The sequence below is a fragment of the Salvelinus fontinalis genome, chromosome 3 (assembly GCF_029448725.1).
Source record: "Salvelinus fontinalis isolate EN_2023a chromosome 3, ASM2944872v1, whole genome shotgun sequence".
In the NCBI taxonomy this organism is placed as follows: Eukaryota; Metazoa; Chordata; class Actinopteri; order Salmoniformes; family Salmonidae; genus Salvelinus; species Salvelinus fontinalis.
Genome location: NC_074667.1, coordinates 39,745,743 through 39,768,862, shown reverse-complemented (window position 1 = coordinate 39,768,862; position 23,120 = coordinate 39,745,743). Strand labels below are relative to the sequence as shown.

General features: G+C 41.5%; 1 protein-coding gene across 2 annotated transcripts in view; it reads right to left on the bottom strand.

Annotated features, from left to right (window-relative positions):
- Positions 1 to 6,002: 6,002 nt before the first annotated feature.
- The window catches only part of LOC129847615 (6-phosphofructo-2-kinase/fructose-2,6-bisphosphatase 4-like), a 50,981-nt gene continuing 33,863 nt past the window's right edge, over positions 6,003 to 23,120 (bottom strand). For both annotated transcript variants that reach the window (XM_055915375.1, XM_055915367.1), the window contains exons 2-14: positions 12,891 to 13,007; positions 12,679 to 12,775; positions 12,290 to 12,356; positions 11,651 to 11,725; positions 11,461 to 11,517; positions 10,988 to 11,109; positions 10,606 to 10,813; positions 10,380 to 10,526; positions 9,997 to 10,101; positions 9,796 to 9,925; positions 9,409 to 9,471; positions 8,890 to 8,954; positions 6,003 to 8,040 (exon numbers count right to left, since the gene is read on the bottom strand). In XM_055915375.1, the coding sequence (XP_055771350.1) occupies positions 7,981 to 8,040; positions 8,890 to 8,954; positions 9,409 to 9,471; positions 9,796 to 9,925; positions 9,997 to 10,101; positions 10,380 to 10,526; positions 10,606 to 10,813; positions 10,988 to 11,109; positions 11,461 to 11,517; positions 11,651 to 11,725; positions 12,290 to 12,356; positions 12,679 to 12,775; positions 12,891 to 13,007 (1,313 nt within the window). In that variant the 3' untranslated portion in view covers positions 6,003 to 7,980. The remainder of the gene's footprint in view (positions 8,041 to 8,889; positions 8,955 to 9,408; positions 9,472 to 9,795; positions 9,926 to 9,996; positions 10,102 to 10,379; positions 10,527 to 10,605; positions 10,814 to 10,987; positions 11,110 to 11,460; positions 11,518 to 11,650; positions 11,726 to 12,289; positions 12,357 to 12,678; positions 12,776 to 12,890; positions 13,008 to 23,120) is intronic.

Here is a 23,120-nt window from a genome sequence, read left to right as displayed (position 1 = left end):
CACTGTGGTGTGATGTCATCCACCTGAGACTTGAAGTAGTCTCTCTACTCCTGTAGTCCAGTAGTCTCTCCTCCTGTTTATCATGAATGTATCTACAGTGAACAAAAATATAAATGCAACAATTTCAAAGATTTTAAAGAGTTACAGTTCATATAAGGAAATCAGTCAATTGAATAAATGCATTAGGCCCTGGATTTCACATGACTGGGAATACAGATATGCATTTGTTGGTCACAGATATCTTTATAAAAAAGTAGGGGAGCAGATCAGAAAACCAGTCAGTATCTGGTATGACCACCATTTGCTTCATGCAGCGCAACATCTCCTTTGCATAGAGTTGATCAGGCTATTGATTGTGGCCTGTATAAGGTTGTCTTCAAAGGCTATGCAAAGTTGCTGGATATGGGCTGGAACTGGAACACGCTGTCGTACACGTCAATCCAGACCATTCCAAACATGCTCAATGGGTGACATGTCTGGTGAGTATGCAGGCCATGAAAGAACTGGAACCTTTTCAGCTTCCAGGAATTGTGTACAGATCCTTGCGAGATGTTGCCGTGCATTGTCATGCTGAAACACAAGGTGTTGGCGGCCGATGATTGCCACAACAATGGTCAGCAATTGTGTTCGTTGTCTGTAGCTTATGGCTGCCCATACCATAACCCCACTGCCACCGTGGGGCACTCTGTTCACAATATTGAAATCAGGAAACTGCTCGCCCACATGACATCATACACGCTGTCTTCCATCTGCCCAGAACAGTTGAAACCGGGATTCATCCATGAAGAGCACACTTCTCCATCGTCCCAGTGGCCATTGAAGGTGAGCAGTTGCCCACTGATTTCGGTTACGACGCCAAACTGCAGTCAGGTCAAGACCCTGGTGAGGACAACGAACATGCAGATAAACTTCCCTGAGATGGTTTATGACAGTTTGTGCAGAAATTCTTCAGATGTGCAAATCCACAATTTCATCAAGTGTCCGGGTGGCTGGTCGCAGATGATCCTGAAGGTGAAGGTCCTGGGCTGGCATGGTTACGGTTGTGAGGCCGGTTGGACGTACTGACAAATTGTCTAAAACGACGTTGGAGGCGGCTTATGGTAGAGCAATAAACATTAAATTCTCTTGCAACAGCTTTGGTGGATAATCCTGCAGGCAGCATGACAATTCCACACTCCCTCAACTTGAGACATCTGTGGCATTGCGTTGTAACAAAACTGCACATTTTAGAGTGGCATTTTATTATCCTCAGCACAAAGTGTACTTGTGTCATGATACTGCTGTTTAATCAGCTTCTTGATAAGCCACACCTGTCAGGTGGATGGATTACCTTGGCAACGGAGAAATGCTCACTAATAGAGGTGTAAACAAATTGGTGTACAGAATTTGAGAGAACATTTTTGTTGTTATTGCATATTGAACATTTCTGGGATCTTTTATTTCAACTCATGAAACATGGGACCAACACTTCTCATATTTTTGTTCAGTATATACAGTGCCTTCAGAAAGTATTCAGACCCCTTGTCATTTTGTTACGTCTGAATACTTTCCGAAGGCACTCTATAACTTGTTTGTTCAGTTGTTTTGGTTAGATCATGATTTTGTAATGCAATTATGGCACTGCAGCACCAGATGTGGGGAACCTCTTGGATGTGCGTGCATATAAAATGTGTTATTGTTTTGACAGTTGAAAAGGTCTATAGAAATGTGGGTACAATTTTGTGGACAAACTACAAATCGCACCTTTTAAAACCTCATACAGGTCGGACCCTTTTTTTCCCGCCTAAAATGACATACCCAAATCTAACTGCCTGTAACTCAGGACCTGACGCAAGGCTATGCATATACTTGATACTATTTGAAAGGAAACACTTTGAAGTTGTTGGAAATTAGAAATTAATATAGGAGAATATAACTCATTTTATCTGGTAAAAGATAATACAAACCAAACATTTTTTGTTTCATCATCTTTGAAATACATACATTAACATAGGAGCCTAGGTGTAATTTAGAATTTGTCCACAAGATGGCAGCAGGTGTGTGCAAAGTTTCAGACTGATCCAGTGAAGAATTACCTGACTACACAACATTTTGCATCAAGTCTGCCAGGAGTTTGCCCAAATGTGCCGAATTAGTCAATTTATACATTTACAAGTACATAACTATAGAAAACATACAAAATGCTATGGTAATAAAAAATTCAAAGTTTACACAGTCCCAGGAATGTCATATATAATGGATCATTAGCTTCCCTACAGAAAAGACACATCTAGATGGCTGTGCGGGGTAGGTGTGGAACCAGAGACAGCAGTGGGGTCAAACCGTAGAACTCAGTTCCTACATTTTTTCAAACAAAACTACACTACATTTTATCTCTGGGACCCTCAGGATGACAAATCAGAGCAAGATTACTGAATGTAAGTACATTATTTAGCCTCAGAGGTGAATGTATCAAACCAGTTGCTGTGCACTATCCTCAAACAATAGCATGGTATTATATATATTAAAAAAAACTTTAACAAGGCACACCTGTTACAGTTTTTGACAATTGCTTACACATTATCTGAAACTATGGCTCCTTTTCTCTAGACTTTACACACAAAACCCCAAAACACACACAACATGCAAAACGTCACACATCTCTTGCAAAACAAACACTTAATTCCAAACAATTTTAACTCTTCTCAAAATTGTGTTTTTGCACCAAAACTCTACACATAAACCATAAAATTATCAGCTCTTATACACGCCAACTACACACAGTTTTGAAAAATGTAAAAACACTACCATCTTGTGTCTTTTGCATGTTCAGTGTGCAGTGGAGTCCACGGAAGTTCATCATAGCACTCACACGTACATGTATGTGCACAAATATATACAGTATGTATGCATATCAGTATATATTTACACTATAAACAGAAATGTAAGAGGGGAAAAATAAAATGTATTTCTTTCTCAAAACATTGTATTTTCATCCAGATTTAAGGATGAACAGTAACAGACAAAAAAATACAGTACAATATAAAGAAATAGGCTTGTTACTATAAAGAAATTCCTGACATTTAATCCTGGTAAAAAGTCCCTGTCTTAGGTCAGTTAGGATCACCACTTATTTTAAGAATGTGAAATGTCAGAATAATAGTAGAGAGAATTATTTATTTCAGATTTGATTTATTTCATCACATTCCCAGTGGGTCAGAAGTTTACATACACTCAATTAGTATTTGGTAGCATCACCTTTAAATTGTTTAACTTGGGTCAAACGTTTCAGGTAGCCTTCCACAAGCTTCCCACAATAAATTGGGTGAATTTTGGCCCATTCCTCCTGACACAGCTGGTGTAACTGAGTCAGGTTTGTAGGCCTCCTTGCTCACACACGCTTTTTAAGTTCTGCGCACAAATGTTCTATAGGAATGAGGTCAGGTCTTTGTGATGGCCACTCCAATACCTTGACTTGACTGTCCTGAAGCCATTTTGCCACAATTTTGGAAGCATGCTTGGGGTCATTGTCCATTTGGAAGACCCATTTGCGACCAAGCTTTAACTTTCTGATTGATGTCTTGAGATGTTGCTTCAATATATCCACATAATTTTCCTCCCTCATGATGCCATCTATTTTGTGAAGTGCACCAGTCCCTCCCGCAGCAAAGCACCCCCAAAACATGATGCTGCCACCCCCATGCTTCACAGTGGGATGGTGCTCTTCGGCTTGCAAGCATCCCCCTTTTCCTCCAAACATAACCATGGCCATTATGGCCAAACAGTTCTATATTTGTTTCATCAGACCAGAGGACATTTCTCCAAAAAGTACGATCTTTGTCCCCATGTGCAGTTGAAAACCGTAGTCTGGCTTTTTATGGTGGTTTTGGAGCAGTGGCTTCTTCCTTGCTGAGAGGCCTTTCAGGTTATGTCGATATAGGACTTATTTTACTGTGGATATATATATTTTTGTACATGTTTCCTCCAGCATCTTCACAAGGTCCTTTGCTGTTGTTCTGGGATTGATTTGCACTTTTCACACCAAAGTACGTTAATCTCTAGGAGACAGAACGCATCTCCTTCCTGAGCGGTGTGACGGCTGCGTGGTCCCATGGTGTTTATACTTGCGTACTATTGTTTGTACAGATTAACGTGGTACCTTCAGGCGTTTGGAAATTGCTCCCAAGGATGAACCAGTCTTGTGGAGGTCTACAATTTTTTTTCTGAGGTCTTGGCTGATTTCTTTTGATTTTACCATGATGTCAAGCAAAGAGAGACTGAGTTTGAGGGTAGGCCTTGAAATACATCCACAGGTACACCTCCAATTGAATCAAATGATGTCAATTAGCCTATCAGAAGCTTATGAAGACATGATGACATTTTCTGGAATTTCCCAAGCTGTTTAAAAGGTACAGGCAATTTAGTGTATGTAAACTTCTGACCCACTGGAATTGTGATATTGTGAATTATAAGTGAAATAATATGTCTGTAAACAATTGTTAGAAAAATTACTTGTGTCATGCACAAAGTAGATGTCCTAACCGACTTGCCAAAACGATATTTTTTTAACAAGAAATGTGTGGAGTGGTCGTCCGGGTTAGGGAGGGTTTGGCCGGTAGGGATATCCTTGTCTCATCGCGCTCCAGCGACTCCTGTGGCGGGCCGAGCGCAGTGCGCGCTAACCAAGGGGGCCAGGTGCACGGTGTTTCCTCCGACACATTGGTGCGGCTGGCTTCCGGGTTGGAGGCGCGCTGTGTTAAAGAAGCAGTGCGGCTTGGTTGGGTTGTGCTTCGGAGGACGCATGGCTTTCGACCTTCGTCTCTCCCGAGCCCGTACGGGAGTTGTAGCGATGAGACAAGATAGTAATTACTAGCGATTGGATACCACGAAACTTGGGGAGAAAAGGGGATAAAATTTACAAAAAAAAAAAAGAAAAAAAAAATGTGTGGTGGTTGAAAAACGAGATTTTACCACTCCAACCTAAGTGCATATAAACTTCCGATTTCAACTGTATATTTGGATTTGTTTAACACTTTTTTGGTTTCTACGTGATTCCATATGTGTTATTTCATAGTTTTGATGTCTTCACGATTATTCTACAATGTAGAAAATAGTAAAAAAAATCATAAAAACCCCTGAATGAGTAGGTATATCCAAACTTTTGACTGGTACTGTAAATTTAGTTTTGGAATGAGACAACATAAGCAGTGTTTACCATCAATGCAGTCTCTGCTAAAGCGTGAACATTGCATTTTAATTTCAATTATGCTGTAAAGCTGAATTTCCATAATGTGGATTGAATAGAACCCTAAGAGCTGTTTGAAAAGACATCCTGAAATTTCAGCCTGTTTTGGTGGGATGGAGCTTTGGCCTGCCTGGTGATATCACCAAGCGGTAAATTAGTTAACAGACCAATAAGAAAGTTCCAACAGCTAATTTTCAGTTTTCCCCCTCTCCACTCAGACAAATTCCAGACTGTCCTAGTGCATGTGTTGCTTGAAAACATGCTCTTTGCTAAGAAGCTATAATTATATATATTTTTTCTACTATTTTAATTGAAAACAATCACAGTGAGGTACTTAATTGTTACCCATTTTTTTTTAAATATTGAGATAGAAACAGCTACTTTGGTCCTGTTTAAAAAACAGCTTTCTGTTTGAATGTTGTGGGCATACCCCAACAACAAAACGGTGTGGGCGTATATACTGGTCAATAAAAAGTACATGTCTCAAGCCAAAAACATGACAGCATTCTCTGAGGAGATAGCAAGCATTTTTGAAACCGTATGTTTGAGGTGGGGTTTTTGAAGTGTTTCTCTCACTTATGCTTTGGCCACAAATACAAGTATAGGATGAATCAAAAACACTATTATTTGGGTATGAGTTAAGATGTGCTTTTAAAAGTGAGACTTTCACTGGACAGTTAAGGCCAAGGCTTGAGTAAGGACTCTATAAATATGGCTCTGACTATAACTACATGAAACACTTCGAGACATTTTTTTAGCAGAAGACTACAGCAAGAGATTTAACAAAAAAATATTTATTCCATTTGGATGATGTAGATATTTACATTGAATGCATCATATTATTGGCACGTTGACAAACAAGTCAAAATGAACAAACAAGACATGGTGAACATGCTGAAAACGATAAACAACCAGCAAGCGATTTAATGACATTCACAGCATTACTGAGACCTGATTATTATGGTGATCATTACTTATGTTTACACAGATATTAGTAGTCATTTCAATTGATTTGTCATGATACTACAGATGCTAAACTACAGCAGCATTTTAGACATTGAGCAAGAGCCAAACACATTCTAGATATAGCAGATCACTGATGCAACATGAAAAAAGTCAATCAGTTTAGATTTTAACTAGACGAAGATGACCTTGATTGAAAAAATAGATGTGCAAAACCACCTTTATATGTCTGTTATACCAGACATGTATATATATCTTTTTAAAAAGACCTACAATTTATGTCCCCACCTAGAGTCCGATTCCAAATATCACATCTTCTGCAGCGGGTAAACGCAATAGTCGGTTTAATAGGAAATTCACAAAATAAAAAAACAGCTTAAAAAACAAACACTTGTTAACAGACAAATGGTTGGACAAAAACTAAAATACTAAGAACAAGGAGTATTACATTTAGTTTACACAGGCAGCCAATTCTGATCTTTGCCAGATGATTGGCAAAAGAGTTGATCTGATTGGTTAAAAGGCCAATTAGTGGACAAAGTTCAGAACTGGGCTGCCTGTGTAAATGCAGCCAGTGTTAAGACACTTTACAATTTGATTAAAAGCCATATGTCATGTATATAAAAAAAGGTTTCACATCAGATTGTTCAGAATACACTCACACACATACAAAACACACTCGGAGGCACACATACCCCGATAGTGGGGTGAATCACCATTGAACTGGATTCCAGTTGTCTAGACGGCTGCGTTTAGACAGGCAGCCTAATTCTGATATTTTTTCACAAATTGTTTTTTTGACCAATCATGTCAGCTATGAGAAAGATCTGATATGATTGGTCAAAAGACCAATTTGTGGAAACAAGATCAGGATTGGGATGCCTGTCTAAACACAGTCGATTTTCCACAGAAGGAAAGAAACCGATCAGGTGAAGAACACAAGATTAAACAAGTATTTTTTTTTTTTAAAGAACCTTAAAAAGGGGAAATCAGCAGTCGCTACATACATTTTTGGACTTATAAATTAATGATGAACCCAAAATCTAAGCTTCTACTCCAATGTTTGTAAACAAACACTATATAACCTCAAAACATGGTTAAAACTCAATGTTGATATCATGGATGGTCAGCCCATGCATCTATAGCTCTAGCTATGAATTTGAGAATAGTTACATTTCTCCAGCCCATCCCTCAGCTTTTTACCGAAACCGGGGCAGGGATTACGCGTCGTTATCGGCAATTTGCATTGATTTCTGATTGAGTAGATGAAGTAGCCATGGTGAGTGATGTCACTTTGGAGTCTAGGGCCTGGATTCAATCAGATCAAGCATTAACCAGCGGTAGCCAACACCCGCATAGCTGGTGTTTAGGAGGTGGAACTGCTTTAGAGCTGTCTAATCTGAGCGGCTGCTCGTGCGGTTATTGTCAGGAAGCCACACCCGTCCCACTCACGTTAGAAGTTCAGAACGAGAAAGTCTAGGCTATATAGAAATAATGATACTCAAATTGAACATCATTAACCTAAATAATGAGGATTCATATCAGCCTAATCGAGGTGTATATTACAACACATTCCAGTGTTCAAACTTGTAACAAGGCTGCATGGGATTATTACTAATGCGACTCGGCACATAAAATGGAAATGTCCGCAATAGGTATCCTGATTTGACAGCTCTAACGCAGTTACACCTCCGACATTCCATGAATAAAAGCAATGCAACTGCTATGCAGTTGTCAGTTATCGCAGGTTAAGGAAGAACTGATTGAATCTAAACTTTGTGCGCTGTCACTCATCACTGGTGGGCGGGGACTGTGAACAGGGCTTCTTCCGGCATCCGTGAAATGTCTACATTCTGTACAATGAAAAGAGAGAGAGAGAGCAGTCAGGACTAGGCAACATAAGGTTAGTTTAATTGAACCTTTCTCTCTCCGTTTAGCTGTGTTCACATTGGCAGTTTGAAGTGACTCAAATCCAATTTATTTGTATATCCGATTCGAAATCGGTTCTTTTTCCTGCAGTCTGAACAGCCAAAAAGTACATAGGATCGGATATTTCAAGACACATTTCAAACCACCTAGGTGGTTTGACGTCGGTTACAATCCGATTTCTGGCCATGCAACTTCTGTCTGAACGGTCAAATCAGATTTATTTGCCCTCAAGTGGTTTATTATTCATCATATTTATTTTTTCATTTTTTATTTAACTAGGCAAGTCAGTTAAGAACAAATTCTTATATATTTTGTTGCTTGCGTGTGGTAGCAAACTAGCTTCTTAATTGTTTACATAAAAATGAGTGAATGTGCTAGAAAGTTAAACAGCTACCTAGCTAGCCAGTTGAGTGCTGTGGCTAGCCAAAAAGGACTAGTTTTGAAAGTTGGATCATTTTATCTTGAGGCTTTAAAAGTGTTCTTACACTATGATTTTGAACATTCAAAGCAAACATCCACGGCAGGCATTGTTGTCACCTTAGCACGCTACATAACGTCTCAGTGATTGGAAGCACGAGCACCACTACCAATCTGCCTACACACCCGTCATTACTATGACACCTAGTATAGCCTTGTCAGCAAATTAATGCTGTCTAAACACACACATTTGATTTGAAAAACAAAAAAACGTATTTGAGAATTTAGGCCTGCAGTGTGAACAAGGATTTTGAGAGTGCAAGCCCAGTAAGGGTGCTTCTGTCTGGGGTACCTACCTCCGGCCTGTCCCTGTGGGTGTTCACAGCTTCCACATTCAACCAGACAGACTCTACTTTACATCCTACATGGACAGGATGGGAGACAAAACATGTTCCTTCGTCAGACCACTAGAGAGCAGCAGCAGTACACTGGGTCTAATACACAGATCAACACTACTAAGGTACATAAAATATAGGTGCAGTGTAAAGGATCCAGGTGTTCCGAATCAAACGGATAAATACATGTCATTGGAGTAAATATGCATGGAATAAAGCAGGGGCGCAACTTTGGTTTTATACTGAATAAAAATATATAACACTAAAGCACACAATGCCACTTTTTGTATCACAGTGTAATGATAAAACTATGGGGGGAGATGTACACAAAAATGCTATTTCAGAATGTGTGTGTGTGTGGGGGGGGGGGGTCAGGTCCCCAGTGAAAGTTGCACCCCTGGAATAAAAGCATCTCATTGAAACCACTATGCTGTGTTTATTAATACACTTTCATGCAGTTATTGATAATAGTGTACTCACCATACGCCACAGGGGTCAGCTTCAATACAGTGTGCAAAGGGCACTTCAGGTAAGGCAGCTCCTCTGAAGAACAAAAACAGAACCATGTTGTAAAAGCCTAAATGGATTCAATTGAGTTGTGTTAGAGTTACTAAAATCATATACCAATTGAGTTGTGTTAGAGTTACTAAAATCATATACCAATTGAGTTGTGTTAGAGTTACTAAAATCATATACCAATTGAGTTGTGTTAGAGTTACTAAAATCATATACCAACGCTTATCTGATCACGACTGATGAACAGCACATGCAGAACACTCACTCTCCTATATGCTCAGTTTCTATTGAATAGTAGGAATTCAACCGGAATACTGGGGTGTGGTGGGTATTTTAAGAGATATACGGTACCTGCACTCTTATCCAGGAAGTAAGCGAGCAGGCAGCGCATGACAGCCTGGTGACAGATGACCAGGATGTTCTCCTGCCTCTCCAGCTCCATGATGACTGGCTCCAACCGCTGCACCAGGTCCTCATAGGACTGAGGGGACAATCAGAGGCCTGTTAACACACACACTTTGTCACTCAGTATTTGTGCTGTGATGGACTCACCTCTCCTTTAGGGTAGCGGTAGCGGTATTTGTCCTGGTCTCTAAGTGAAAACTCCACAGGGAAATGTACCTGGATCTCCTCATACATCATCTCTTCACACACACCCTAGGAGAGGGAGACAAAGCAAAACAAGCTGTTTAACAGCAGGGTTAGGAGACATGCGAAGTGGGAACCACCAAACACATTGGCTGACTCGGAGCATAATCGTACACTATGAAAGAATAAATACAAACAAAATACCAAGTCAAAACACAAACGCAACAAAAAACTAAAAGGTTGTTTGACAGCAGGCTTAGGAGACATCACATTGAAATTAAAAGGACACATTAAATTAATATTTTAGGCCAAAATACAAACAAATGTTGCATACACACAAGACTTACAGCATCGATCTCGTTGAGAGCATTCCACTGCTCGTAGGGCACAGCCACGGCCTCAGCTGTCTGAATGGTTCTCTTCATCTGGCTGGTCCACACCTTCAAATTCTTAATGTTCTGCTCCTGGATAAACTTCCGCAGACACTTTGCAAACTGACCAACAGGAAAGGGAGAGAAAGATTGTTGCATATACATTTTTATTACGAAAAGACAGACGGACAAACCAACAAACCTCCTTGCCCCTGCCAGACAGGCCTGAGTCTCCTCCGATGCGTCCTTTGACGTTGAGGTCACTCTCTCCATGGCGACACAGGTAGATGGAGCGTGGTGTGATGTGGATGTTCATTAGGTAGTAGACAATGCGGCTCTGGATGTGGTCCAGCACCCTGTTCACCAGGTATCTCCGGCCCACGTCCATGATCTTAATGTAGGACAGATCCCTGGGGTCGGGGATGGAGTAGGAGTGACTATCAGATCTATTAGTAGTGTGAGGTTAAGACTGCTGACCTTGTCCATGTGTATTCTGAGTGTGTGTTTGCATTCTCACTTGTCCAGTATCTTGTCAAAGCGTATTCTGAAACCACTAGTGTGTGTGTGTGTGTGTGTGTGCTCACCTGTCTAGAACATCATCCAGTGGCTGGTAAGAGTTCTCGTAGCACTTGATTCTCTTCATGAAGTCCTCGATGACCTCCTCTGTATTACAGTCTATGTAGTCAGGACTACCCAGCTTCACTTGCTGCACAGACAGATAGGAAATACAGACAGTAAGAGGAAATACAGACAGTAAGAGGAAATACAGACAGTAAGAGGAAATACAGACAGTAAGAAGAAATACAGACAGTAAGAAGAAATGAGTCGAGAGAAAAAGAGGAAAAACATCTTGCTTGTCTGAATGTTTGCCAGGGCATATCAACAGAAAGATAGTAGAAATTATTCATCAGGAGGCCTGTCACACAGGAATATCATTCATTTATTATTTAAAGCAGAAGTCTTGAATTTTATGAGCAAATATGCTTAATAATGTCTGATCTTTTATACAACCAGTGACACACGCACAGTGCTGAAAGATAGCAGAGATGTCACGCACCGCTATGTTCTCCGCAATGACATCCGGGTCTTCACACACAGACTCCACAAAGAACACCTGGGAGGTTGAAAATGAAGATTTAGTATAAAATACACCACAGTGAAATATACTGTACACTATAAGAAAGCTAGTGAATCCAATGAATAGACAATAACTACAGATACTAACGCCTGGCCCTGGGGTTCCATACCTTAAATCCCTTCTGCTCTGCAAACCTGGTGATGGTCCCTCTCCTGTCCCTGGTGGTGTTAGTGGCATCAAACACCTGAGGTAAAGAAGATCAAACTCCAGTCAGTCACAACATCCTCATTGCATTCAGGTTAGGAGTCCCGGCGGCACAAAGCAAAACATGAACATGCATAGGAGTTGTGTAACTATGTGTTGTTGTATGTGTCGAACTGCTTTGCTTTATCTTGGCCAGGTCGCAATTGTAAATGAGAACGTGTTCTCAATTTGCCTACCTGGTTAAATAAAGGTGAAATAAATAAATAAATAAATAAATAAATAAAAGGAGTTGCTGCGCTTACCCAAACAAGTCTTGTAGACTGAAGAGCAAGTGGGAAAAAGGGTGCACACGCCAAAACACAAGTTATTCTTTGCATAGTAGGCTAGATTAATTACATACCTGTATATTGAATTTAACATTCAAGACAGCCGTGGCATTGGAATACATGTACCTAATGTACATAAATACATTGAGTAAATGTAATTACCAAGCAAGAAATAACTATTGGCGTGTGCACCCTTTTCCCACTATTCAGCAACATCCTCATTCACACTGTGATCATGAACCAAACAAGTCACCGTGGGCCTGATCTGCTCTACTCACCGCCACCTGGCCCCCCTCCACAGTCAGGTACTGGCACACATCATTCAGCGCCGTCAGTGCACACTGCCTATGGATGGACACGTACACAACAGAATCAGAAAGATGGCAAGACACTACTTAGAGACAATATAGGTACAGATCTATGATAATTACCTGAATTGAAACTTTGCTAAAATAAAGCAACAGGGTCAAAATGCATTTTGTAGAAATTCATGTAAATAAATACTTATTCCCCCCCCCCCTCTTTTAACTGTATCTGCCTAGTAGAGCCCAACAAAGAGCCTATTCCCTGTAACTTTGGCCTGTACTTAGAGATAAGTGAATAGAGTGTTGGATTAGGCCTAACTTGTCCCATGCATTTCAATCCATCAGCCCTTCTCCAGCCTCACCTCCTGATCTTCAGCCCCTCTTCATTGTCTGGATTGAAAAACTCAAAAGACTTGTAGATCTTCACACACTCCCTCCTGTACTGACCCACATTGAACTCTAAACAACACATAGACACTTTTAGTCAAGATGAACATGTTTATATAGGGTAAACCCTATTCCCTGTGTGTATGTGTGTGTGTGTGAGACAGAGAGAAAAAGCTTGACCAGGTACCTTTGGTTGGCACACCAATCCAGTTGAGATAGCGGGTCAGCTTCTTGGAGATGTAGGTCTTCCCTCTCGCTGGGAGGCCCACCGTCACAATGAGGGTGGGACAGTTGGTCATACATACTGAGAGAAAAAGAGGAGAAACAGAAAAATAGGAAGAGACAGAAAGTTTAATGAACACAGACATTGTGAATATCAGTGGAAGGTACAGTCTATTGTTGAATCAAGTGGGACCTTGCCCCATTAATGCAGAATCGAACAACTCAGACCTTAATTAAGGCGTAGACTGGATGGAGTAGCTTTGGGTGATCATTTGAGTGAAGGTAAAGCAGACAAACAGATACATGCATTCACAATGAGAATTGAAACCCCTATCATATTTGAGCCAACTGAGGAACAATGAGAATGTAGAGCGGAGAGAGGAGAAGTAGGCATGAATTGTGTTGTTGACAGAAGGGAATCTAGGAATTAAAATAAATGAATAAATTGCTCCCATACCAGAGAGCAAGTCAAACAGACTATGGCTTTGCAAAGGCTGGTGAAGCTGTAACACACATTTACAGATCTAATTAAACTAGGGTAAATAAACCTGACGCTAAGAGGGATCCACAGACTGCACACAGGCATACTATCCGATGATCCTAGAACAACCAACTTACAGTGATCAACTACAGAACAGCCTTATTGAAACAATCAACAAAAGTCCAAAAAGAGTGACACAGCATAAAACGCTGACCAACTGCTTGCTCCTAGTGCCCTAGGGCAAAAAAAGCATCTAATGATGTACTTAGCTTTTCTACGAGTGGTCTGAGGCAGGCATTAGATTACGAGCTCCTACGAATGTTGAAAGGATGAACTTAGCCTTAAGATGCTTTTGGTAAACCGGGCCTGGTTTGATAAAGTAATCCTGTGGCCCTCTTCAAATCAGAGGGAAATGTAGGCAACTGTACTACAAACTCTGGCTGCTAACAGGCTATCCCTCCTCCTTAGTAAACAAGCAATTGTAATCCCCTCCACTGGCCCTATGAAATCACACCAAGCCTGGCATGGTTCTTTGTTCTAGTATTTTTCCAATTACTGTGCCAAATATACAACGAGCCAAAGTGGGGACAACCACCTCTGAAATCTGCAGCAGTTGCACCTGAGGGAGAGAGTCCAGCTCAGCACAAGGGAGCGTCTGGAATAGGTCAGAGGGAGACAGTGTTGTTTTTTTAGTGTGAGGACACGGAACAAGTCAAACCTAAAATACTACAGATTCCAAGCAGTGGCTGACTGAACCCTTGGTTGTCTCAGCGAAAAGGAGACAGAGTTCCACAGGAGGTGAGACAAACCAAGACTGCAGAGTAATCATCTGCTGTCTACCTACCACACAAACGACACTGCCCTCCACACAAACAAAATCTCTCTTCTGCAACACAGTTATGCAGCAGTATACCACCCTGAATCCCATTGCTGGCTTGCCTTTGAAGCTAAGCCTGGTCAGTCCTTGGATGGGAGATCAGATGCTGCTGAAAATGGTGTTGGAAGGCCTTTAGGGAGCACTTCCCTTTGGTCAAAGGAGATCCCAAAGCCCCAGGGTAGTGACAGGGACACTGCCCCATGTAGGGTGCCGTCTTTCGGATGGGACGTTAAACGGGTGTCCTGACTCCCTGTGGTCACTAAAGATCCCATGACACTTAATGGAAAAGTAGGGGTGTTAACCCAGGTGTCCTGGCTAAATTCCCAATCTGGCCCTCATACCATCATGGCCACCATCCCCAGCTTCCAATTGGCTCATTCATCCCCTCTCTTCCCCCCTGTAACTCTGCCCCAGGTCATGGCTGTAAAAGAGAATATGTTCTTAGTCAATTTACCAGGTAAAATAAGGATTAATTAAAGAAGTATGCCCTGTAAGGAAATGTTCTTCATAAAACCGTCTGGGGCAATCCCTGTTGGGACCCGAACCCACAGTGAAGGGACATATGGAAGTTCTGGAGTGAATCAGTAAGTTTTCCCCAACTGTTTTGTTTTGGACTTTTGACGATAGTTGGCTGCCAGTTATTCTGCAGCGCAACAATAACAGTGGCTCATATTGATCGTTTACCAGTCTCTTCTCAATGCTGCTGGGCCATGGACAGGTGGTCCAAACAAACAAACAGGCGCTCCTGCGCTGTCATTTCCATAAGTTCAACGTCGCCTTCACTGTGCATATATTTGCTCAAATGATGTTTTATTTATTTATTTTTTATTTATTTTTTTATCCCATTTTCTCCCCAATTTTCGTGGTATCCAATCGCTAGTAATTACTATCTTGTCTCATCGCTACAACTCCCGTACGGGCTCGGGAGAGACGAAGGTCGAAAGCCATGCGTCCTCCGAAGCACAACCTAACCAGCCGTACTGCTTCTTAACACAGCGCGCCTCCAACCCGGAAGCCAGCCGCACCAATGTGTCGGAGGAAACACCGTGTACCTGGCCCCCTTGGTTGGCGCGCACTGCGCCCGGCCCGCCACAGGAGTCGCTGGAGCGCGATGAGACAAGGATATCCCTACCGGCCAAACCCTCCCTACCCCGGACGACGCTATGCCAATTGTGCGTCGCCCCACGGACCTCCCGTCCGCGGCCGGCTGCGACAGAGCCTGGGCGCGAACCCAGAGACTCTGGTGGCGCAGTTAGCACTGCGATGCAGTGCCCTAGACTACTGCGCCACCCGGGAGGCCCCCAAATGATGTTTAAAGGGCGGCTGAACTCACAGAATTTGCCTGAGCTTCTCTGCTGCTCATTAAGAAAAACGAGATTTGCGTCTTGGGGGGGGGGGGGGAGGGGACAGTTGTAACACTGGCGAAGATGAGGACGGACAGTGGAGCGCAACCTGGACGTCTCGGCCAGCGGAGCACTTGAGTGGATGTTAAACTGGATGTGGAATGAGCTAGACGGCACAGAGTTTTTAATACGCGTCCGGACACCATCTTGTAGAGCAAAGAGAGCGAGCTGTCTGTCGCAGCCAAGGGGAAGCTGTGGCTTAGCGGAGGACGCTGCTAACTTGTACAACACATTTCTTCTACTACAACTCATCTCACAGGCTCTTTGTGCTAATTATACACTGAGAGTACAAAACATTAGGATCACCTTCCTAATATTGAATTGCACCCCCTTTTGCCCTCAGAACAGCCTCAATTCATCGGGGTATGGAATCTACAAAGTGTCGAAAGCTTTCCACAGCGAGTTGGCTGGATGTCCTTTGGGTGGTGGATTATTCTTGATACACACAGGAAACTGTTGAGCGTGAAAAACCCAGCAGCGTTGCAGTTCTTGACACACTCAAACCGGTGCGGGTGGCACCTACTACCATACCCAATTAAAAGGCACTTACATTTTTGTCTTGCCCATTCACCCTTTGAATGGCACACATACACAATCCATGTCTCAATTGTCTCAAGGTTTAACAATCCTTCTTTAACCTGTCTCCTCCCTTTCATATACACTGACTGAAGTGGATTTAACAAGTGACATCAAGAGATCATAGACTGACCATGTGAAAGCTATGTCATGGAAAGAGCAGTTTTGTTTTATCTACCCACAGTGCATTGGTTCAATATCACCTTCTCATGATATATAGCCATCACTATGTTTCCATCCTTACTTCTATGCTACAATACTGTATTGATTGTTGCTATTAAAAATGGACACTCCAGCTATTTATATTTTCCTGTTGAGAAACAATATCCCATGTAAAAATCCAGTAATGTACAGTCGTGGCCAAAAGTTTTGAGAATGACACAAATATTAACTTCCAAAGTTTGCTGCTTCAGTGTCTTTAGATATTTTTGTCAGATGTTACTATGGAATACTGAAGTATAATTACAAACATTTCATAAGTGTCAAAGGCTTTTATTGACAATTACATGAAGTTGATGCAAAGAGTCAATATTTGCAGTGTTGACCCTTCTTTTTCAAGACCTCTGCATACCACCCTGGCATGCTGTCAATTAACTCCTGGGCCACATCCTGACTGATGGCAGTCCATTCTTGCATAATCAATGCTTGGAGTTTGTCAGAAGTTGTGGTTTTTTGTTTGTCCACCCGCCTCTTAAGGATTGACCACAAGTTCTCAATGGGATTAAGGTCTGGGGAGTTTCCTGGCCATGGACCCAAAATATCGATGTTTTGTTCCCCGAGCCACTTAGTTATCACGTTTGCCTTATGGCAAGGTCCTCAATCATGCTGGAAAAGGCTTTGTTCGTCACCAAACTGTTCCTGGATGGTTGGGAGAAGTTGCTCTCGGAAGATGTGTTGGTACTATTCTTTATTCATGGCTGTGTTCTTAGGCAAAATTGTGAGTGAGCACACTCCCTTGGCTGAGAAGCAACCTCACACATGGTCTCAGGATGCTTTACTGTTGGAGTGACACAGGACTGATGGTAGCGCTCACCTTGTCTTCTCCGGACAAGCTTTTTTCCAGATGCCCCAAAAAGTCGGAAAGAGGATTCATCAGAGAAAATGACTTTACCCCAGTCTTCAGCAGTCCAATCCCTGTACCCTTTGCAGAATATCAGTCTGTCCCTGATGTTTTCCTGGAGAGAAGTGGCTTCTTTGCTGCTCTTCTTGACACCAGGCCATCCTCAAACTCTTCGCCTCACTGTGCGTGCAGATGCACTCACACCTGCCTGCTGCCATTCCTGAGCAAGCTCTGTACTGGTGGTGCCCCGATCCCGCAGCTAAATCAACTTTAGGAGACGGTCCTGGCGCTCGCTGGACTTTCTTGGGCGCCCCGAAGCCTTCTTCACAACATTTGAACCGCTCTCCTTGAAGTTCTTGATGATGCGATAAATGGTTGATTTAGGTGCAATCTTACTGGCAGCAATATCCTTGCCTGTGAAGCCCTTTTTGTGCAAAGCAATGATGACAGCACGTGTTTCCATGCAGGTAACCATGGTTGACATAGGAAGAACAATGATTCCAAGCACCACCCTCCTTTTGAAGCTTCCAGTCTGTTATTCAAACTCAATCAACATGACAGAGTGATCTCCAGTCTTGTCCTCGTCAACACTCACACCTGTGTTAACGAGATAATCACTGACAAGATGTCAGCTGGTCCTTTTGTGGCAGGGCTGAAATGCAGTGGAAATGTTTTTGGGGGATTCAGTTCAATTGCATGGCAAAGAGGGACTTTGCAATTAATTGCAATTCATCTGATCACTCTTCATAACATTCTGGAGTATATGCAAATTGCTATCATACAAACTGAGGCAGCAGACTTTGTGAAAATTAATATTTCTGTCATTGTCAAAACGTTTGGCCATGACTGTACACACACTTAAGGTTAAGGGCAAACAAATATGTTGAGAAAAATCTATTTTCTTCTGCAAACTTAAAGGAGTAGGCCATTCAAGGAGTTGGTCTGATGGTGCCCTCTGATGTCATCGGCCTCCCCCCACCCCACTTGTGCTATGTCATGAGGAAACCTAGACCACCTATTGAGATGTGCCTAGAGCAGATGATAAATGAAGTGATAGGGAGAATGGAATTAATTATTAATTAATTTTGTCACCAACAACTATGACAAAAAATACTTGTCAACAACATTTTTCCTGGCTAAAACTATGGCGATAACGAGATGAGATGGCCTGAGAAAAAAACGATAACTACTACAAATAACTTTTCATTTTAGTCTAAAATGTGACGATAAACATGCACAATATTTCAAGACATGGTACTTTATATCGTTGTGTGTAACAATGTAACATGGACAATTTAATTACATTTAGACAAAGCTTTTTCATTGTTAAAATAGGCCCCCCAAAAATGTAATAATCATTATTTTTTATCTCTCACAAGTGTTTGAATACTAACGTCCGTTCAGATATCTGGATATTCAATTCACAGTGCCCATGCCGAGTTTACAGTTGGTCTATCCACATATCTGTCGACAGTTGTCGCAGTGACATCATGAACATTCTATTGTTATGAGAAGGTATAAACACAAAAACGACAGGCTGCATGACATCAGCAGCCTGGTGGTCCAAATTTCTGTATTTTAATAACAATAAGCCCATCCATTTAAAAATGTATATGTCATAAGCCAGGCAACTAGAATCAACTTTCTAAACAATGTGTTGTTACTAGCTAGCTAGTTCAAATAATGACCAGAGCATAGCTGACATCTTACTTTTTATTCAGGAAAATAAACTCACAACAAAGTCCATTATTTACAAGGTAATGGCGAGCTACAACGGACGCTACGACATGGTCAAAGTTGAACTTTTTTCATGTGTCTGCGACAAGAAAACCGACAGTCGCAGCCATAGAAATAGAATCCATAGAACAGGCCTCCCCTTTCAAGTCATGGATGGCATAATGGGTGGAGTGGCGGACATTTTGAGTGTAGATTACAAAGGTTAGGACAAGTTATGATTCCATGTGGAAGCTTTGTGGAAGCTTTTCGAAAATAAAACAGATTCATGGACCCAATACTGTTGCTTAGCATAGCTGATCCCATAGACTGAGCCGGTATTCATAATTTTCCCAGCGTGGGGGAAAACATGGGGGAGTTCTCTCGACCAGCAGAAAATAACTACTGCATCCAAAGTAGGTATTTTGCAAAGATTCAATCAAGTATAATCTTAGCAACTGTTCAAGCAATAATGAAAACAACATTGTAAGGGTATGAGAACACCAAAATGTTTTGGTTTAGAAGAAATAACTTAAATCTAGGCTATGTTGAATGGGCGGAGTTGTTTCCCCCCATGGTGGCCGTTGTTCAGGGAACTACTTGTTTATGAGGTGAATAGCGACTCGGAGTTATAAAGCGTTATGGCATATTAGAATCCTGGAGGGTTCGGGTTTCACAAGATTGTGATCATGAAAAAGGAAACTATGACATATTTTATATCACTATAATGGACATCCACCCTCACACATAAGGATGGGTCTGTTGTGGAAAAACTGATACATGTTTGATAGTGTCTTGATGCTGTATTGTTTGTCCTTCATGTTCTAATACTTTAATGTTACCCCTTCCTTGTGTTTTTTGTAAAAAAAAATAAAAAAATAAGAATCCTCATCTTTAACCTAAACCCATACCTGGAAGTAAAAGCAGGAATTGTACCCTTCAATCTGCGCTGTGATTTGTTGAGTCGCCATGAACTCCTAATAATGAGGACAAAACTGACAGTGAAGTAGTCCTATTTGTAGAACATTGCAATCAAAATCCTATTGTGTACTATCAAACTCGGATACTCAACCAATGTCTTTCATTTGCATAGTGATTTGTTCAATTCTAGCATTCACTTCCAGCATTTTAAAAAATGTATTCATTTCCTGAACTAATTTATTATTTACACACTGTGTAATCCTTCTTATTTTAGTATGCTTCTATTTCAACAACAAAAACATTTCTTTATGGAAATAATTATTATCCTCTTCTTTTCGCCACTACGGGTAGTCAGACAATTTACAAAGGTCTATTTGGAAAGCTTCCTAAATTTGTTGACTTATGCTATAAAGTTAGCTAGTGGTTCTCAGCTGTTAGTAGGGTCTTAAAATTGCCATAATTTTTTGAGTCATTACTGAATTATTCTTTGTAACAAATCAAACATTTAAATACCGTTTTAGAAGGTAAAGTAAAAAATCCAAACCAGTCAAATGATTGCCGGCCCTACCGCCAAACCCTACGCTGGCAGTTATTGTTGTTTCCCCATGATTCACCGTAGTAACAACATAGCCAATACCACTTCCTCAAAATAGTCAGAATTAATATAAGATAAATATGAATTAATATAACATGAAACAAGTAATTAAATTAACTTTTTTGCCAAAGAGGTCTTAGTCGCGCAACTTTATCTAGCTAAGGTGTTTGATGCAGTATTTCTCAAGCAAAGATAGACTTTGGCCATGAAAAATGGTCCAACTCCACCTCTTTCTCAATTTTCGAACAGAAATGGAGGGTGCTTTTGGTGGTTCTTTGAAGTGTCATTCTGGTCATACGCGCCAGAACCAACGTAGGTAGTTTGTTAACTAAGCTAGCCAGTAACTCCTCCAGTATGTGTTGACGTCATTTCACAGGATTTGTTTTTGGACAGAAGATGTAGAGAATCGGTAAGATATATCACATTGTCTCAATCCTCATTTCAAATCAAAATCGTATTTGTCACATGCACCAAATACAACAGTTAGACTGTACCGTGAAATGCTTGCTCACGAGCCCTTCTCAACAACGCAGAGTTAAAAAATATTAATACAAATAAAAATAGTAACACAAGAGGAATACAATACACAAGAATTAAGCTAAATACAGCGAGTACCAGTACCAGACCAATGTGCAGGGGTAAGAGGTATTTGAGGTAGATATGTACATAAAGGTAGGGTAAAGTAACTAGACAACAGGATAGACAATAATAAAATAAAAATAAATAACTGAGTAGTAGCAGTATATGATAAGTATGAAAGTGTGTGTTGTGTCTGTATGCAGGTTTTGTGTAAAAGTGTCGGTGTAAAGTGTGTGAATGAATATATACACATATTTAAACACACACACACACCAGTTTGGGTCACTTAGAAATGTCCTTGTTTTTGAAAAGCTAATTTTTCGTCCATTAAAATAACATAAAATTGATCTGAAATACAGTGTAGACAGTTAATGTTGTAAATGACTATTGTAGCTAGAAACGGCAGATTTTTAATGGAATATCTACTACATAGGCGTACAGAGGCCCATTATCAGCAACCATCACTCCTGTGTTCGCTAATCCAAGTTTATCATTTTGAAAAGCGAATTGATCATTAGAAAACCCTTTTGCAATTATGTTAGCACAGCTGAAAATGGTTGTACTGATTAAAGAAGCATTAAAACTGGCCTTCTTTAGACTAGTTGAGTATCTGGAGAATCAGCATTTGTGGGTTTGATTACAGGCTCAAAATGACCAGAAACAAAGATCTTTCTTCTGAAACTCGTCAGTCTATTCTTGTTCTGAGAAATGAAGGCTATTCCACGAGAGAAATTGCCAAGAAACTGAAGATCTTGTACAACGCTGTGTACTACTCCCTTCACAGTACAGCGCAAACTGGCTCTAACCAGAATAGAAAGAGTGGGAGGCCCCGGTGCACAACTGAGCGAGAGGACAAGTAAATTAGTGTCTAGTTTGAGAAACAGATGCCTCACAAGTTCTCAACTGGCAGCTTCATTAAAAACACTGCTCAAAAAAATAAAGGGAACACTAAAATAACACATCCTAGATCTGAATGAATGAAATATTCTTATTAAATACTTTTTTCTTTACATAGTTGAATGTGCTGACAACAAAATGACAGAAAAATGATCAATGGAAATCAAATTTATCAACCCATGGAGGTCTGGATTTGGAGTCACACTCAAAATTAAAGTGGAAAACCACACTACAGGCTGATCCAATTTTGATGTAACGTCCTTAAAACAAGTCAAAATGAGTCTCAGTAGTGTGTGTGGCCTCCATGTGCCTGTATGACCTCCCTACAACGCCTGGGCATGCTCCTGATGAGGTGGCGGATGGTCTCCTGAGGGATCTCCTCCCAGACCTGGACTAAAGCATCCGCCAACTCCCGGACAGTCTGTGGTGCAACGTGGCGTTGGTGGATGGAGCGAGACATGATGTCCCAGATGTACTCAATTGGAATCAGGTCTGGGGAACGGGCGGGCCAGTCCATAGCATCAATGCCTTCCTCTTGCAGGAACTGCTGACACACTCCAGCCACATGAGGTCTAGCATTGTCTTGCATTAGGAGGAAACCAGGGCCAACTGCACCAGCATATGGTCTCACAAGGGGTCTGAGGATCTCATCTCGGTACCTAATGGCAGTCAGGCTACCTCTGGCGAGCACATGGAGGGCTGTGCGGCCCCCCAAAGAAATGCCACCCCACACCATGACTGACCCAACGCCAAACCGGTCATGCTGGAGGATGTTGCAGGCAGCAGAACGTTCTCCGCGGCGTCTCCAGACTCTGTCACGTCTGTCACATGTGCTCAGTGTGAACCTGCTTTCATATGTGAAGAGCACAGGGCGCCAGTGGCGAATTTGCCAATCTTGGTGTTCTCTGGAAAATGCCAAACGTCCTGCACGGTGTTGGGCTGTAAGCACAACCCCCACCTGTGGACGTCGGGCCCTCATACCACCCTCATGGAGTCTGTTTCTGACCGTTTGAGCAGACACATGCACATTTGTGGCCTGCTGGAGGTCATTTTGCAGGGCTCTGGCAGTGCTCCTCCTTGCACAAAGGCAGAG